The sequence below is a fragment of the Drosophila teissieri genome, chromosome 2R, assembly GCF_016746235.2.
Source record: "Drosophila teissieri strain GT53w chromosome 2R, Prin_Dtei_1.1, whole genome shotgun sequence".
NCBI classification, from domain to species: Eukaryota; Metazoa; Arthropoda; class Insecta; order Diptera; family Drosophilidae; genus Drosophila; species Drosophila teissieri.
This window is the reverse complement of record NC_053030.1, coordinates 17,026,579-17,041,308: the sequence shown is the minus strand read 5'-3', so window position 1 is coordinate 17,041,308 and position 14,730 is coordinate 17,026,579. Positions and strand designations below refer to the sequence as shown.

General features: G+C 46.4%; 7 protein-coding genes across 12 annotated transcripts; 2 read left to right on the top strand and 5 right to left on the bottom strand.

The window, feature by feature from the left end:
- Positions 1-125: 125 nt before the first annotated feature.
- Positions 126-809, bottom strand: LOC122614973. Its single transcript, XM_043789767.1, has 2 exons — positions 649-809; positions 126-590 (listed from the first exon to the last, which is right to left on the bottom strand). The coding sequence occupies exons 1-2, from the start codon at positions 661-663 to the stop codon at positions 261-263; spliced, it is 345 nt and encodes a 114-aa protein (XP_043645702.1). The 5' UTR covers positions 664-809; the 3' UTR covers positions 126-260.
- Positions 810-1,345: 536 nt separating this feature from the next.
- LOC122614968 (glucose-6-phosphate exchanger SLC37A2) lies at positions 1,346-4,735 on the top strand. Of its 4 annotated transcripts, none has more exons than XM_043789759.1 (8): positions 1,346-1,456; positions 2,050-2,275; positions 2,397-2,548; positions 2,609-3,177; positions 3,290-3,325; positions 3,452-3,662; positions 3,720-3,868; positions 3,928-4,735. In XM_043789759.1, exons 2-8 carry the CDS (start codon positions 2,142-2,144, stop codon positions 4,297-4,299), a joined length of 1,623 nt encoding a protein of 540 aa, XP_043645694.1. In that variant the 5' UTR covers positions 1,346-1,456; positions 2,050-2,141; the 3' UTR covers positions 4,300-4,735. The 4 variants fall into 4 exon arrangements, with proteins under 4 accessions (XP_043645694.1, XP_043645696.1, XP_043645695.1 ...); XM_043789761.1 differs by having other exon boundaries at positions 1,419-1,515; XM_043789760.1 differs by lacking the exon at positions 1,346-1,456 and adding an exon at positions 1,495-1,629.
- Positions 4,736-4,772: 37 nt separating this feature from the next.
- Positions 4,773-9,613, bottom strand: LOC122614967 (probable multidrug resistance-associated protein lethal(2)03659). 2 transcript variants are annotated; one of them, XM_043789755.1, is made up of 6 exons: positions 9,343-9,613; positions 8,654-8,884; positions 6,347-8,579; positions 6,131-6,281; positions 5,122-6,070; positions 4,773-5,065 (listed from the first exon to the last, which is right to left on the bottom strand). In XM_043789755.1, exons 1-6 carry the CDS (start codon positions 9,423-9,425, stop codon positions 4,774-4,776), a joined length of 3,939 nt encoding a protein of 1,312 aa, XP_043645690.1. In that variant the 5' UTR covers positions 9,426-9,613; the 3' UTR covers position 4,773. The 2 variants fall into 2 exon arrangements, with proteins under 2 accessions (XP_043645690.1, XP_043645691.1); XM_043789756.1 differs by lacking the exon at positions 9,343-9,613 and having other exon boundaries at positions 6,347-8,569; positions 8,654-8,844.
- Positions 9,614-10,009: 396 nt separating this feature from the next.
- On the bottom strand, positions 10,010-11,239 carry LOC122612117 (ceramide-1-phosphate transfer protein). Of its 2 annotated transcripts, XR_006325588.1 has the most exons (4): positions 10,996-11,239; positions 10,716-10,933; positions 10,131-10,657; positions 10,010-10,067 (listed from the first exon to the last, which is right to left on the bottom strand). XR_006325588.1 is itself a non-coding variant. In XM_043785510.1 (3 exons), exons 1-3 carry the CDS (start codon positions 11,151-11,153, stop codon positions 10,362-10,364), a joined length of 672 nt encoding a protein of 223 aa, XP_043641445.1. In that variant the 5' UTR covers positions 11,154-11,239; the 3' UTR covers positions 10,010-10,361. The 2 variants fall into 2 exon arrangements, 1 of the variants encoding a protein (XP_043641445.1); XM_043785510.1 differs by having other exon boundaries at positions 10,010-10,657.
- Positions 11,240-11,331: 92 nt separating this feature from the next.
- LOC122612116 (SAGA-associated factor 29) lies at positions 11,332-12,570 on the bottom strand. Its single transcript, XM_043785509.1, has 4 exons — positions 12,423-12,570; positions 12,139-12,367; positions 11,925-12,082; positions 11,332-11,862 (listed from the first exon to the last, which is right to left on the bottom strand). The coding sequence occupies exons 1-4, from the start codon at positions 12,459-12,461 to the stop codon at positions 11,419-11,421; spliced, it is 870 nt and encodes a 289-aa protein (XP_043641444.1). The 5' UTR covers positions 12,462-12,570; the 3' UTR covers positions 11,332-11,418.
- Positions 12,571-12,894: 324 nt separating this feature from the next.
- On the top strand, positions 12,895-13,522 carry LOC122612118 (60S ribosomal protein L29). The gene is made up of 3 exons (XM_043785511.1): positions 12,895-12,994; positions 13,169-13,276; positions 13,345-13,522. Exons 2-3 carry the CDS (start codon positions 13,175-13,177, stop codon positions 13,471-13,473), a joined length of 231 nt encoding a protein of 76 aa, XP_043641446.1. The 5' UTR covers positions 12,895-12,994; positions 13,169-13,174; the 3' UTR covers positions 13,474-13,522.
- LOC122612115 (queuosine salvage protein) lies at positions 13,513-14,723 on the bottom strand. Its single transcript, XM_043785508.1, has 2 exons — positions 14,382-14,723; positions 13,513-14,325 (listed from the first exon to the last, which is right to left on the bottom strand). The coding sequence occupies exons 1-2, from the start codon at positions 14,641-14,643 to the stop codon at positions 13,550-13,552; spliced, it is 1,038 nt and encodes a 345-aa protein (XP_043641443.1). The 5' UTR covers positions 14,644-14,723; the 3' UTR covers positions 13,513-13,549.
- Between the last annotated feature and the right edge of the window lie 7 nt (positions 14,724-14,730).

Sequence of the window (14,730 nt, the reverse complement as noted above, 5' to 3'; positions counted from 1 at the left end):
GAAAAGTAACTACAATAATATTCTTAACTCTAATGGGAAATACATAGTTTGGTGTGTACATATGCTTAATCACGTGTGTATATCTGCAAAGCGCATAGGCTCAACCAAAATGAAACAATAAAATATTTAAATGTTTAACAATATAAATTAGTTCTATTTTACATCTTAACAGGCTAAGTTTGTATAAAAGAAATCAATGGCAAATGTTTCGTTTTTGATAGATGAGGCGATGCAATGTATCGTAGAACTAAAGTGTTTAGTTAGCCAAACTGCTGCTGGGGATTCTTCACCTTCACCACCTGGGATCGGTAACGGAAGAGCGGGCGGAACACATTGATCTCGGCCAGCTCCATGTCATCAGCCGCCTCCTCATAGGCCAACTCCTCCAGAGCTCTCCGTAATCTGCTCAGAGTTCTCTCATATCTGTATAGATTTCTTAGGGTTTCACTGGTTGAAGATATCTCCGGAGGAGTATCCCCTTCACTGGCATCACTAAGTCTTTGAATCTGTTCCGCTGACGCAGTAGGATCTTGGGGATAACCGAGCACCAGCTCAAGAGTCGCAAAACAGGCAATGAGTTGGAAGATAACCTATTATATAGATGGATAAATTAGCAATAGGTACTTTAAAGGTCTCTACTGTACTTACCTTGTTGCAGCGCATTTTAATGGTAAGTTAATTAGATTTTGAGTGTTTAAAAGGTACTTGTTCTTAGTTGAACTGCAGGCTGTTAAGTGAGGCTCAACTTGGCTAATTCCCGCAATTTATACAATTGGCAAAGTGTTTTTGCTCGCCGTTATTAGCACCTGCAATTGTTCTTGTTTCCCGCCTTGGTTTTCGCACCGAAGGCGGAGAAAATTAGCGTACGGGTGTGGAAAAATTCAGAGCATTTTCCGCTCTTAGTCGCAACTGATTGAAAAGCCAGGTCATGTGCACGCTGTTCGTCCGTTGTCAACAAACGGAAACTAAATAATGAGTAACTCGTATTTATTCATTCGGTCGCGTGTCAAAGGAAATAATTAGCTAGTGATCTCAGGAAATGCAATTCCGAGATCAAGTGTCAACCTCTAATTTCTAAAGTAAATCTATAGGCAACTGCCGGTTTATCCCAATCGTTACCTAAACATAAATGCTAAAAAGTAATACAAATAAACCCTTACACAAAAAAGTATCAAGTTCTTGCATGATAACATTTCCTATCAAAACAGATGAGGAAAAATTATCTCTTATACTCATAATTTTTCAAACACAAGTTTAAAATATAACTGAAATTAAAAAAAAATAATCCAGATATACCGTTTTGGAAACATACTAAAATATACACAACGTGGCAGCCACGTTCACACTGCCAGCACATATCGATAGTCGCGAGAAGCAATCGATGTTTCTCCACCTCTATATTGTTATTTTTCCGACGGAGTAATGTTTACTGCAGCTGTTTAGTGTGTGTTTAACGGTAATATTAAGTGCCAAGAGCTGTTTTTCAATGTCGCACTGTTCAATCGCAAGCAATCTGTTAGTTTCCGCAAGTATTTGATTTTGGGGGCGACAACAAACAAAGCACTTTGTTGTCCGACACGCGTCGACTGTGAAATACTCTGTAAATTGATGAGAACAAGTGACAAAAAAGTAAATAAACAGCTTATGAATCTAAAACACTTTTGATATCGGTATAAAAAAGAAAACGATCGGCGTTATTTGAGATAAAAAACGAGCGGTTTCTTATCTCGAACCAAAAAACACTATCTAAGTTGGACATTTTTCGCCAACGCAGCAGAATAGCAAAGCCAGCGGAAACGCATTTCGTTTGACGACTGCGATACGAAGCTTCATTGTTTGAGCGGAACGACGACGTAAACAAGAAAACTTCAGAGCAGAAACATATGGTGATAAGTTCGGATATTGTATCCGCACTCGCTTCCACGACCTCAGCAGAAACCGCGACCCACTCCGCAGTACCTGCACCTCCCACCCCTTCAGAGGGAAAATGTATCTCGAACTGAGTCACCAAATCACTCACCGCCTACCTGTTGATCATTGTTCTTTCAGGTAGCTGGCCTTATTCGCAACCGAAACGGATTCGGAAACCCAGCCACCTGGACGAGCAGCACTTGCACCTCGCCCAACGTCCGCGCCGGTCGATGAGAGCTCCACTGGGATTGGCCAGAACGCGAAAGATGAGCAATAACTACAACGACGTGCCGTTCGGCATCCGGGCGGTCCAGCAGCTTTCCCGGCAATGCTGCACCCGCTTCCATGCCCGCAGAGATCTGCTGTGAGTTTGCGATAGCTTGTAACTACTATTACATTTAAAGTCTTAATTTTCTTGAGAAGATTCGATTGTGTATAAATGTTGTATCGTTTGTTAGGTTTATATCATATGATATGTATTCCAGCTACAAGATGTCTGTGTTTGTGCTAACTTTCCTGGCGTACGCCTGCTATCACATGTGCCGCAAACCCATCTCCGTGGTTAAATCGGTGCTCCAAGGAAACTGTTCCACAGCGCTAGCTGCATCGGGTCAGGAATGTGGATATGCACCCTTTGGTGAGTTTGCCCCCAAGCTTTTCTAAGTTGTAACCCTATAAGCAAGTTGCCAATTTACAGATGTTCCCGATGCCACCACCCTCTTTGGAATGCTGGACTCGGCCTTCCTCTTCTCCTATGCCATCGCCATGTTCGCTTCTGGCTTCGTGGCGGAGCGCGTTTCACTGCGATACTTCTTGTCCATGGGCATGATCCTCACCGGAGTGTTCACCTACATGTTCGGCATTGCTCGCACCTCCAATATCCATAGTTTGTGGTATTTTATAATCGTGCAAATATTCGCTGGCATCTTCCAGACGACTGGATGGCCAGGTGTAGTGGCGCTAGTGGGTCGTTGGTTTGGAAAGTCGAAACGCGGTCTGATCTTTGGTATATGGAACAGCCATACGTCCATTGGAAACATTCTGGGCACGCTTATTGCGGCGCATTATGTGGAAACCGATTGGGCGCTATCATTTGTGGTACCCGGCATTATCATTGCAGCCGTTGGATTTTTACTCTTCCTGTTCCTAGTGGATCAGCCGGAGATTGTGGGCTGTTACCCACAAGGCGGCCAGCAGGAGCGTCGCGTGGCCAACGAGTCAGATGAGGAACAGGATGACGAAGAGCAGGTGCGCCACAACGATGCCGTAAGTATCAGATTCAGGCTTTTATTGATGTTCCGCATGCGAAGTACATTACACCCGGTCTCCCCATTATGTTGCAATTATGATTTCTAAAACTTACTTTGCACGGCGTTAGTATGTGATCAATTTTGGGTACGACAATTCAAAAACTGTAAGTGCACGACTATATGTTTGGCTTCCTTGTTATGTCTGCCATAAATTTCTGCTTATGTAAATTTCGCGCTTTTTAACGCTTCTCGGTGTTAAATGGCTTAATAATTCGTCGTCTTTATTTTAGGAAATCAACTATAGATCGGCGCCCACCGAGCGTACTCCAATCCTTTCACGTTCTCAACCTGAGGCAGTGCCAAGGGGTCGTGGACGTCCCATCAGCCTGGTCGATGCTTTATTCATACCTGGAGTGATAGAGTTTTCACTATGCTTATTCTTTACCAAGCTGGTGAGCTACACCTTCATGTACTGGCTGCCACTATACATACAAAAATCCAGTAAGCATCCACAAAACTGTAATGAAAACATTCAATAATGCATTTCCTCTTATGCAGGCACATTGGGTCCAGAACTGTCCGCTGATTTGTCCACGCTTTTCGATGTGGGTGGCATTTTGGGAGCTATAGCTGCGGGCTATCTATCAGATGTGAGCGGAATGTCGGCCACTGTCTGCACAGGCATGTTGTTTGTTGCCTCCCCCATTGTAAGTGCGCTTGACAAGACACAGAAACCATTACTACAATGGACATGTATTCGTTTCAGCTGCTGATGTATCAACAATATGGTGCATTGTCGATGACAATCAGCATAGTGCTTTTGATTGTGGTCGGCATCTTTGTGAACGGACCCTATGCCCTGATTACAACCTCTGTAAGTGCAGAGCTGGGCCAACACAGCTCCTTGGAGGGCAATGCCAATGCTCTGGCCACGGTGACGGCCATTATCGATGGTACTGGCTCAATCGGCGCGGCAGTTGGTCCGCTGCTTGCTGGTCTTATCTCCACCGCCGGATGGCAGTATGTCTTCCACATGCTCATCGCTGCCGACATCATTGCCATGGTGTTGCTGGGGCGACTGGTCTTCAAAGAGTTCGCTGCGCTGCGTCGTGCATCGCATCGTATTCGGATTGAATAGCAGGAAGAAGCCGAAGCGGATGTGGTTTGATCGTATATATTTTTGTTTCTGGCGTTCTCTGTACATAGCATAGCATTTGTATAGCTTACATAATGAACGTTTTCTTTGCATTCGAGAGCATATCAGAGTGTATTCTGATCCTAGTTTTACCCATACATGTCAATACCTAATGTTATTTTTAATGGAATGTTTACCATCATCCTAGGCTATCCATCAAGTTTACAGTTTTGATATATTACCTACATACATATATATACATCTATGTTGTAATCTTGTGTGTGCGCGCGTGTGTCAGAGTCTCCTCGTTTTAAGTGCCGAACTATCATTAGTACTAGCGTAATTCTACTGCAATGTAAATACACTTTATCGTACACTTTTCGTACCAATAAACCCGAATTTGACTGTTCTCCGTGACAGTAGAATTTGTGAAAGCCGACGCTCAAGTTAAATCCTGCTTCCGGTGGCGATCCCTGCTCATTCCTCTGTTATAGTGAAGGAGTCTCTTTTGTTGCGGCGCATGTAACTCTCTGATGCAATCTTTTTGAGGAACTTTACGGTGGCCGCATCGTTTTGATTGACCAGTTTGAGGAGGGCTCCATCCTTGCGCTGCAGGAGCTTATGAGGTGCTCCGAATTCGACAATCTGGCCAGCGTCCATTACCAGGACACTGTCATTGTCCATCACAGTATGCAATCTGTGCGCGATCGTCAGAACTGTGCACTCGGCGAACTTGGTCTGGATGGTTTCTTGGATCAGGATATCAGTTCTGAAAGATAAAGAGTTAATTACGAAACTGTTGAATTTAGAGTCTTAACTACTCACTCTGTATCCACATTTGCGGTTGCTTCGTCCATAACCAGGACTCGATTCTGTCGGAGAATAGCTCTCGCCAAGCAGACCAGTTGCCTCTGACCCATGCTGAAGTTGGAGCCACCGTCCTGCATGCGACAGGAGAGACCTCCTTCCAATGAGGCAACGTGCTTCTTTAGTTTCACGTCCTCCAATGCACTCCACAGGGACTCATCTCTTTTTTCATCAAATGGATCCAGATTGAAGCGCAGCGTTCCAGAGAATAGAACTGGATCTTGTGGGATAATCGAGATTCTACTTCGCAGATCGTGGAGACCCAGTTTAGCAATATCCAATCCATCGATCTCGATGGTTCCCTCATTGAGAGCCAATCGGAATAGCGCCTGAATTATGGAGGATTTTCCAGCTCCAGTTCGTCCCACAATGCCAATCTTTTCCATGGGCTGTGATTCAAAGTTCAGTCCTCTTAGGATATCCTCGTCTCCTGGAGAGTATCTCATGCGGAGATCCTGGAACCGAAGGTGACCAGCCTGTGGCCACTCATCTGCAAGATTCACACTCTTCGGACTCTCAAGTGGTGGCTCCGATGGCGTCTGGGCGTACTCAAGCACTCGTTCCACGCTGGTCATGTTGTTCTCCATCTCGGCAGTCTGACGCATGCCCCACTGACACATAATCACCAATGTCATGGACTGGGTGATGGCCAGACCCACATCGCCGCTGTAGAAGCTCTGCTTGATAACCAGAAAGCTGAAGGTCACCGCCAGGATATAGACCACGCAAATGAGATCGGTCCAGAAGGAAAACGCCCTGTTGGCGCTTACATAGAGAAAAAGAGCAGAGGAGTTGGTGTTTTGGTGGCCATGGAAAGTCTGCTCCAGCTGCGGCATGGCGTCCATGGACCTTATGGTCGAGTGGCCATGGAAAGTTTGGTTTGTGTGCGAGTAGATGGGACTACGTGCTGTACAGATTAAAAACTAAAGTTAGTAAAGTTTCCTTATTTAGATAGATTTAAACCTACTCAAGCTCTCAATCCTCTTTAGACTTCGACTGGCGCCTATATAGAGGGCACGGCAGAAATACAATAGTAGTACCATAATGGCTGCTGGAATGAGTAGCCAATAGTTGGCAATGGCCACGATCACCAGCACAGCCACCACATCCACCAGGAACTAATGGGCAAGATACACAAAAGGCCTTAGATAGATGAAGAAGTGGTTGAGTTAGGTCTACGTACTTGAAGGGAATCCATCATAGCCTGTGGCAGGTTCACATCTACGTTCTGAATGTCGCTGGAAAAGCGGTTGAGCACTCTCCCAGATGGATTGGCATTGAAGAAGTACATCCAGGCGCGGATTATGCCATGGTAGAGCTGGTCGTGCAATGTCAGTGAGATTCGAAGGCACATAAAGAAGAACCCAAAGGTGCGCAGCAGGAACAAGGCCAATGTGAGTAATAGGAGCACCGTATACCAGATAACCATTTTGGTTCGCGTGTCTTCATAGTCATCCACCGAATCATACCCTCGATCCTCCTCCCAAGTGGCCCATCGGGAGATAAAGATGTCCATGAGCGCTTGGCATCCTCGGGCGAGGACAAACATCGAAAGCACTAACCAGACCAGGAACGGAGCCCCCAGAGCCCGAAAGTAAGCCTTATAGGTATCGTAGCTTACGGCACCCTGAAGTTGCTGCTCGGCATGGCCATTCTCATCCTGGTTGGTGGCAGGATCCTCGTCTTCTCCCTTGCTTAGCTGCTTTGACGTCCTGTCCACCTGACTGAGCACACGCTTCACTTGCTGCTTGTCCGCCTCGATGGCCTCCAGATCCAGAGCAGCATGATGGGTGATCACGTCCTTTAGTTCCTCATAAGTACCCTGCTGGGTGAGTTGTCCTCCCTCCAACAGCAGCAGGTGATCCACACTCTTGAGCAACTGAACATGATGGGTGACCAGAATGCGCATCTTGCCATCCAGCAGTCGCTGGAAGCACTTGTCCATCAGCAGCTTACCCACCTGCGCATCAACGGCGGCCAGTGGATCGTCAAATAGGTAGATATCCGCCTGGCGGTACACAGCTCTGGCTAGCGCAATCCTGGCCTTTTGGCCACCACTCAGGCTGATTCCGCGCTCACCCACAACAGTGGCATCGCCGCGGGGCAGCAGTTCCAGATCTCTGTCCAGCTGGCAGGCATGAACCACTGCGCGGTATCGCTTCTCCTCGTACTGCTCCACAAACAGGATGTTCTCCCTGATGCTGCCCTGGAATACCCACGGCTGCTGGGCGGCATAGCTAATCCTGCCATGAACCTCCACTCGTCCCTGCATGAGCTCAATCTCACCGAGAATGGCATGGAGAAGGGTGCTCTTTCCGGAGCCCACATTACCCACAATGCCCACAAACTTGCCGGCGTTGATGTGAAAGGAGATGCCCTTAATATGTGGCTTCCTGGGTTGCTTTATGCTCGGCTTATCCCAACTCGCGCTGACTTTTTGGAAACTTAAGCACTTAGTCTCACTTTGTACGCAGTGGAGGCGGCCACTCTGCGCTGCTTTTTGCTTTCCTCCATCCAGTTCCAAGCCAGGATTGTCTCGGCAGCAGGACTCCTCCGCAGGCTTCTCCACTTCCAGCAGGAACTCCACTACTCGGCGCGCACTAACCAGGGTCTGAGCCCAAGTGGTTATGGCCATGGGCCAGTAGTGCAGCAGGGAATCATTGAGTAGGCCGTAGTAGGAAGACAGTATGAACACCTTCTTGGCCGTCACAAGATCACCCACATACACATAGGCGATCAGACTCAGGAAGAGCGATATCTTGGAGATCATATTGGTGCATTGCAGGGCGGCGTAGATGCTCATGGATCCTCGAATGGCCTTTACCTCCGACTGCCTAACTGCGGCAATCAGCCGTCCAAAGGACTTCTCCCACGCATACATCTTGATCACCTGGATGGCACTGATGATCTCGTTCATCAGCTTTACACGTGCATCCCGATGCTTGGCGGATCGGGTGCCGAAATTAGCAGAAGCCTTGGCGGCCCACGCTTGCAGGGGTATCAATATCACTATGAAGGCAATCCCAATCAGGGATGTCCAGCCCACCTGGCGGGTCATCAAGTAGCCAAAGATGCAGGCCTCCACGGGACCCTTCCACAGGTCGTGAAAGAAGTAGAAAGTCAAGTCGAACTGGGAGAGATCGATGGACATCACCGAAATGGCCTGAGCCCCGAGTCCTTCGCCACTACTCGCCGAGGCGCGCAGACATTTCCGGTAGACCAGGCCGGCACAAGCCAATCTGACCCTCGTGCCCACCGCGAACACATAGAACATAAAGGGATGAAACACCAGGGAGGTGACCAGCGAGCACAGGACAATGCCCATGGCGTACAGGTAGGCACTCTCCTTGGTCACCGTCGTCTGGCCGTAGGCAAAGTAGGAGATCAATCCTCCGAGCAGCAAAGGCTGGAAGGAACTGTAATTGCAACGGAAGTAAAAATGTAAATTAGATAAAGATCGCTACGATTACCGGAAGGTTACTGCACTTACTGAATAGCCATTTCCAGCAGAGAATATAGAACGCAAACGGGAACAAACTGCCATCCGTAGACCTTAAAGATCAGCCGCATAAGACTGGGATTTTTGCTTCTGGACTCCTGCTCCCAGTGAGGCTGGAGATTTCTGGTCAAGGACTCACTATCGAAACTGGGCAGGTGCTCGTACAGCTTACTCGCGTCCAACTCCTCCCGCCTGCCCTTGCGGAAAACACTATGCATCCATCTGAAGCAGGGAAAATGATAAGTTGTTCAATATCTTATCAATGTATCTGCATGGTCGGCGCCTTGGAAATGACATGTCTGATCCAGGGCATTACTACGTGACTGCCCAACAGTCAATGGTCAATCAATATTGCGAAATTCCGAAAATGATTCTGATACATTCGAGATTTATGAGCACACTGTCACACAGAAACTAGTAGTTAAACCACTTTTACAACATATCCTTTATCACTCAATGAGTTTTGAAATAGATATTCCGAAGCTGACTCCTGGGCACTTCATATATCACAAACTTTTTTTAGCTTTATACCCTGAGATATGGTTTATTAGCACTACCGGCAACGATTACCACTAGGACCTTATCGCGAGTTGTAAAGTGTTCACTAATTGACCATGACCTTGGACTCGTTTCCGCAGTGATTTTCACTTTTCACCAATAAAAAAAGGTTGACGACTCACAGGAACAGCCACTTGGAGATTAAATTGGCCTTGATAAACGGATTACTCTCTCGTTTGGGACTCGACTGCTTGGAAGCATCCATAGTGCCATCTGATCGCGGCGCCTGACGGATTCAATATGCGCCAAAACGGGTGGGCCAAGGCGCTTTTAACGATTTTAGCACTCCCAGACGGAGCGGTGACGTCTGTTGATTATTTGTCCGGAGAACCACCATCTTCTACGGTTTTGCACTTGGCACAACGCCTGTCCGAACGGCGATAAAGTGGCCAACTCAACACGTTTTTTGCGAGTTCCTCGCTTTTTGATAGTGATTCGTAGTGATAGTGACTAAGCCGTAATCGATAGCCCAATTAGCCTGCAATTGAAACGGCGGCCATTTCTGCAATATGCGCTTCAAAAGTTAGCTAGTTAAACCCAAATGCAGTCATATATCTTGACTAGATTCTGGAGATATAGGGGAGTTTTAACGGCCTTTGTCTTGGACCATAATAACATCCAGATAGCCCAAGCCGTTGGTATCCGAAGTGGGTTTTTATGAGGCAGCATTTCCCCAAAAGCTTATCTAATCTAGACTGCTTATTATGCTGGTACTTTAGGAACTGACACGAGAAACTATGTTTGTCCAGGTAGCCCAAGTTCAATACACCCAGATAAGACAAGTTTTCATTCATAACTAAAGCTTTTATGGCGTTAAATACAGGTGATTTCGGAAATATTGCACAGCCTGTGGTCAAGGCGATACATGAGCGATTGCAGGCAATTTCAAATGCAAAATTTAAAAACTTACGTCTTAGGAAACAAATACTTGCAGTTACACATTCAACACAGAAAATTTCAGCTACATAAACTAGGCCGGGGTAGCCACCAAATCCGATAGAGAGTTAGATACAGTACAAAATCATAGTATACTATTATAATATCATGTTATAGGCATCTTTTCTAGCTTATATAAGTAGTGTCCCTTTGTGTTTTTATCACTCTATCAGATCTTTTGAGTACCCCAGATGTATAATAGACTCTAAGGCAGGCTGTGTAAGTCGTATAGCGTGTAGAGCTCTTCCGTGCGATCGTAGTTGATTCTCATGTGCTTCAGCATGGTAGGCAGGTTCTCCTTGGCCGCTTCAACATCGGTGCAAACTTTTTTCAGAAGATCTCCTCTAGTGGGCATCGCGTACATAGCCAGGCGGGCTCCTTTGCGAATGAGGAACGAGTGATGTTTTCCCAGGGTGTCATCGTAGGCCGCCTTACACACGTCCACAGTCTTTTGTTCGTCGGGTATCGCCTGGATCCGATTGAGAAACTCGTAGACAAAGTCTAGATAAAGAACACAAACAATTAGCCACTGTGGCAGTTAGCTGCGCATTATTCTCACCAAGACCGCGATGAAGACGTAGCAGCGTGCGACTGCCGGACACGTAACCCTTTTGATTCAGCAACTGTGCATCCTTTTCGTACTCCAGCATGGTCTTGAAGGTATTGAAGTGTTCCTGCTCCTCTGCGTCCTTGGCTCTTAGAGCGTATAGAATATCTATTTTGCTGCGCACATCGCTGCTGACAAAACTGAAGACACTGCCCATCAGCTGGAAGAACCTAAGGAGCAACCAATGCCATATAGAGCACCACTAAAAACTCATCATAATCACTCAGTTTACTTCATTATTTCCTCGTAGGCTGCCAAGTAGGCGTCCAATTGTACGTCATCCTCCTCCAAAAGGCTCGATTCGAATAGAGTAGACACTTTCAGGATATCAAAACAGTTCCCATTTTCCGCCGTGCCATTGGTCTGCGTCGCTAAACTTGTTTCACTCATCTTATTTGTCTGTTTTTCCCCTTTGTGTTGCTACAAACTTTAAAGTTTATTTTATCGGTGAATCAATGTAGTCGTGCTCCGCAAATATACTGAAAATATTTACAGTATTAATATACCAGTCGGAAAATACTTTATTTTTACCCTAGACAGAAACCAGTCTATTGTGAACTAAATCAAATTTAAATTGGAGCCGCTAAGCTATTATTCAAATTTCGGTTTACATGGAAATTATTATTATTCTACAATAATACTGCTATATATAGTTTTATGCTGATGAGAGATTCCCGCTGCCACTGCCAGCACCCTTTTTCGTGGGTCGATATGCAATCACATAGCGCTGGGCCACCGGCAAGGGTTCGGCATAGCCATTCATGTACGAGGAATCCTCAAAGAGCACTTCGTAATCCTCGATGGCGGTTTGCGGCAGGCGGTGAACAATGGCCTTGTAGAAGCAGGTGGTCTGTGGATATAGCGCCATTACCACTGTGTCCTTCGGGAACAGGGCGTGACCATCAGTCTCGGGATTTGCACGCATCAGGGGCAGCGGGATGACCTTTCGCTTGCTTAGCACATGGCGATCCTTTTGCTCCTCGTCAATGTCAATCACGTCGTATTTGTTTTGACGGTGCAGGAACTGCACCACTTCTGCCAGGATCCAGTTCTCCTCCTCATCAATTCCTTTGGCTAAGGCGGCAACATTGTCACCAACCTATTTAGTGGAATTCCATTTTTTATATCATTCCACCAGCTTCTGCAAATAGTTAAGCTTACCTTAGCCACATAGTTGCCCTCGGCGGGAATGGCTCCACATAGAGCTGGTGCACGTTCTCCTAGTTTCCCAACAAATAAAGGCAATGTTTGAGCTGAGAGCTGCACCATTTTCATAAGGGCTCCCCGTCGAATGGCCTCCTTGTTTCCAGCGTTGCGAGCTGTGGAATAAGTGAGAGTAAGTCCTGTTCGTAGATCTGATCACACACCAGCGTACCTTGGATACGTCTCTCGTTGCGAATGCTTCGAATCTCGTGGATTTTGGCCAGCGCGGCACGGATGGTGGCCTCCTCCTGCGCCGCCTCCATTAAACTGGCCTTGAGCAGGGGTTTCACCTTCTGATTGGTGGCATGCAGAGATCGCACCAGACTGGCAATGGAGTTCTCCGCCCGCCGACGCTCCTCGTCCACAATGTGGATGTGTTGCTGAATGTCCTTCAGGCGATCCTGTAAATGACATGCACTTGGAGCATATATCCATAAGTATCGTTCACAATTTTACCTGAATCTGTTGAGCGGCACTTTCCGCAGTCAGTGGCATGTTGTTTATTGTTTGTAATAATTAATAAATTTGTTTTTTAGTCACTTTGTTTATCTCTGCAAGGCAAACAAACAAAAACGTACAGTGGACAACGCGTTAGGGTTAATCGTGCGATAGTTTTATTTTTACATTTGGTATTTCTTTAACATTTTCTAAAGAATACATTTGAGCAGAATAATTTAAGTTATATTTATTGAAAATACGTTGTTCCTTTGATATAATTATTTGGCTTTGGTTAGTTTGACCACGTTTTACTGCTTCCTATTCTTAGACATCAATAATGGCTTTTCAAATTTGTTTCAGTTCCACACAGAAGTGATGGAAGCAAGTGCGCTTGACAGCACCCAGATAACAGCACGATGTCTTCACGTGGTTGGCGTTATTTAGTCCCTTCTCTGCGCTGTATGGCTGCCTCTCTAGCTTTCCCTTCTTTTCCATCGCGTTTCCGTAAGTGTGCACCGCGTTTTTCCCAATTGGCTATTTTTAATCGTAAAATCTTTATTTGCAGCTAGGAATTCCAGTGTGCGAAAAACGTAGGTGCCTCATACACGACCAGTGCAACAGAAATTTCAACAGTTGTTGGCTCGTTGTTGAATTGGCGATGGCCAAAAGTGAACTCCAAGTGTTAACCCCAAGCAAAATTTGTAATGGCGAATATTTTCTGTTTTCATGTGCCCCATCAATGGAACTTTGGATATTCGGAATAGTTTAAGATGGCCAAGTCCAAGAACCACACAAATCACAACCAGAACAAGAAGGCCCATCGCAATGGCATCAAGCGCCCCCTGCGCAAACGCCACGAGTCCACTCTGGGTGTAAGTATTCGAAAATAAACACATCCAGTTAACATCCAACTAAGTATTAATAAACCATCAATCTTCAGATGGATGTGAAATTCCTGATCAACCAGCGCTACGCCCGCAAGGGAAACCTTTCCCGCGAGGAATCCGTCAAGCGTTACAACGAGCGCATCGCTGCCCAGAAAGGCAAGCCCGTGCCCGTCACTTTGTAGATGATTGCCCCGTTTGTGGATAATTAAAGGACAATTCAGTTTTACAAAACAACTGTCTTTATTTGTGTTGCCGTCGCTAGTAGTAGATGCTCAGCACCTTGTGGAAGGGAATGTGCTCCAAGTCGGCATTTTGCCGACGCCGGTAGTCCCACAGATACTGATCGATCACAATGGAGTTGACGTTGTCCAGTGAGATCTCGGGATGCTGCTCCTTGAGTATCTTTACCACAGCATCCCTAACTTGTTCGATAATGTATATGGAGGCGCCGCGTATCTCCACCTCTCGGGGATCGCCGTTCTCCAGAATAGTATCCGTCTTTAGGAACTCCATTAGCTCGCTGGTGTACTCCAAACTGCCAAAGTGCACCAGCACCTGGGGAATTCGATAGTCGGCGAACATGGTTATCTGATCGATGTCATTGAAGTAACCAAGTCCTTGACCTCTGTAGCAGGACCACACATCGCCCACCAAGATTTGGGCTCGTTTCAGGATGGAAACTCGCTTTCCAGCGAACTCTGCCTCATCTCGAAAACAGGGAAACTCCTCCACAACGAGATCCAGCAAACGGACTGCCGATTTTTCGTCCTTCTTGATAACATTTTCAAAGCTGCCACCGTACTTGTCGATTAGAACTTTGCCCACTTCGTGGAGCGATTCCAGACGCTTTTGGAGCAGAGGAATCACGGTCTCCCCATCGTCAGAGCGGAAAATGTTCTCTAGGGTTTTTATATCAATCGCGGAATAGAACTTGGGACTGATCACATCCACGCCTTCCTTGATGGCTCTCTTGACCGCAGCACACAGAGCAAAGTAGCCGGTATAGCCATCGACCTTGTATTTGGTGTAGTTATCTGCGAAAGATTACCATTGAAGATAGGGGATGCTGCTATAAATATCAATTGCTCACCGGGGGTCCAGAAGCAAAAGTTTAAAGTGTCCAACACAAAGACCCAGTCGGCTGCTTTGGAATAGTCCTCCGGCTGATTTGAGTCGGGATTTGGATGTAATTCGTGCTGCGAGAAGTTTTCCACAGCAATGCGCTTCTCTATTAGGCCTTTTACGATTTCCTGCGTTAGTTTTTCAACGCCTGCGGGCAGTATACGAACATGCTTGGCATGTTCTACGATGTAGGCTCCAGATTCCCTGGGATTTAGTTTGCTGCTAGACATTTTAACAATATTATTAAAAAATCTTAATTAAGATGTCGCGACTTTTGGCGCTGTTAGAGGCGTTTGGCTTGTTTAGGAGATTTGCGA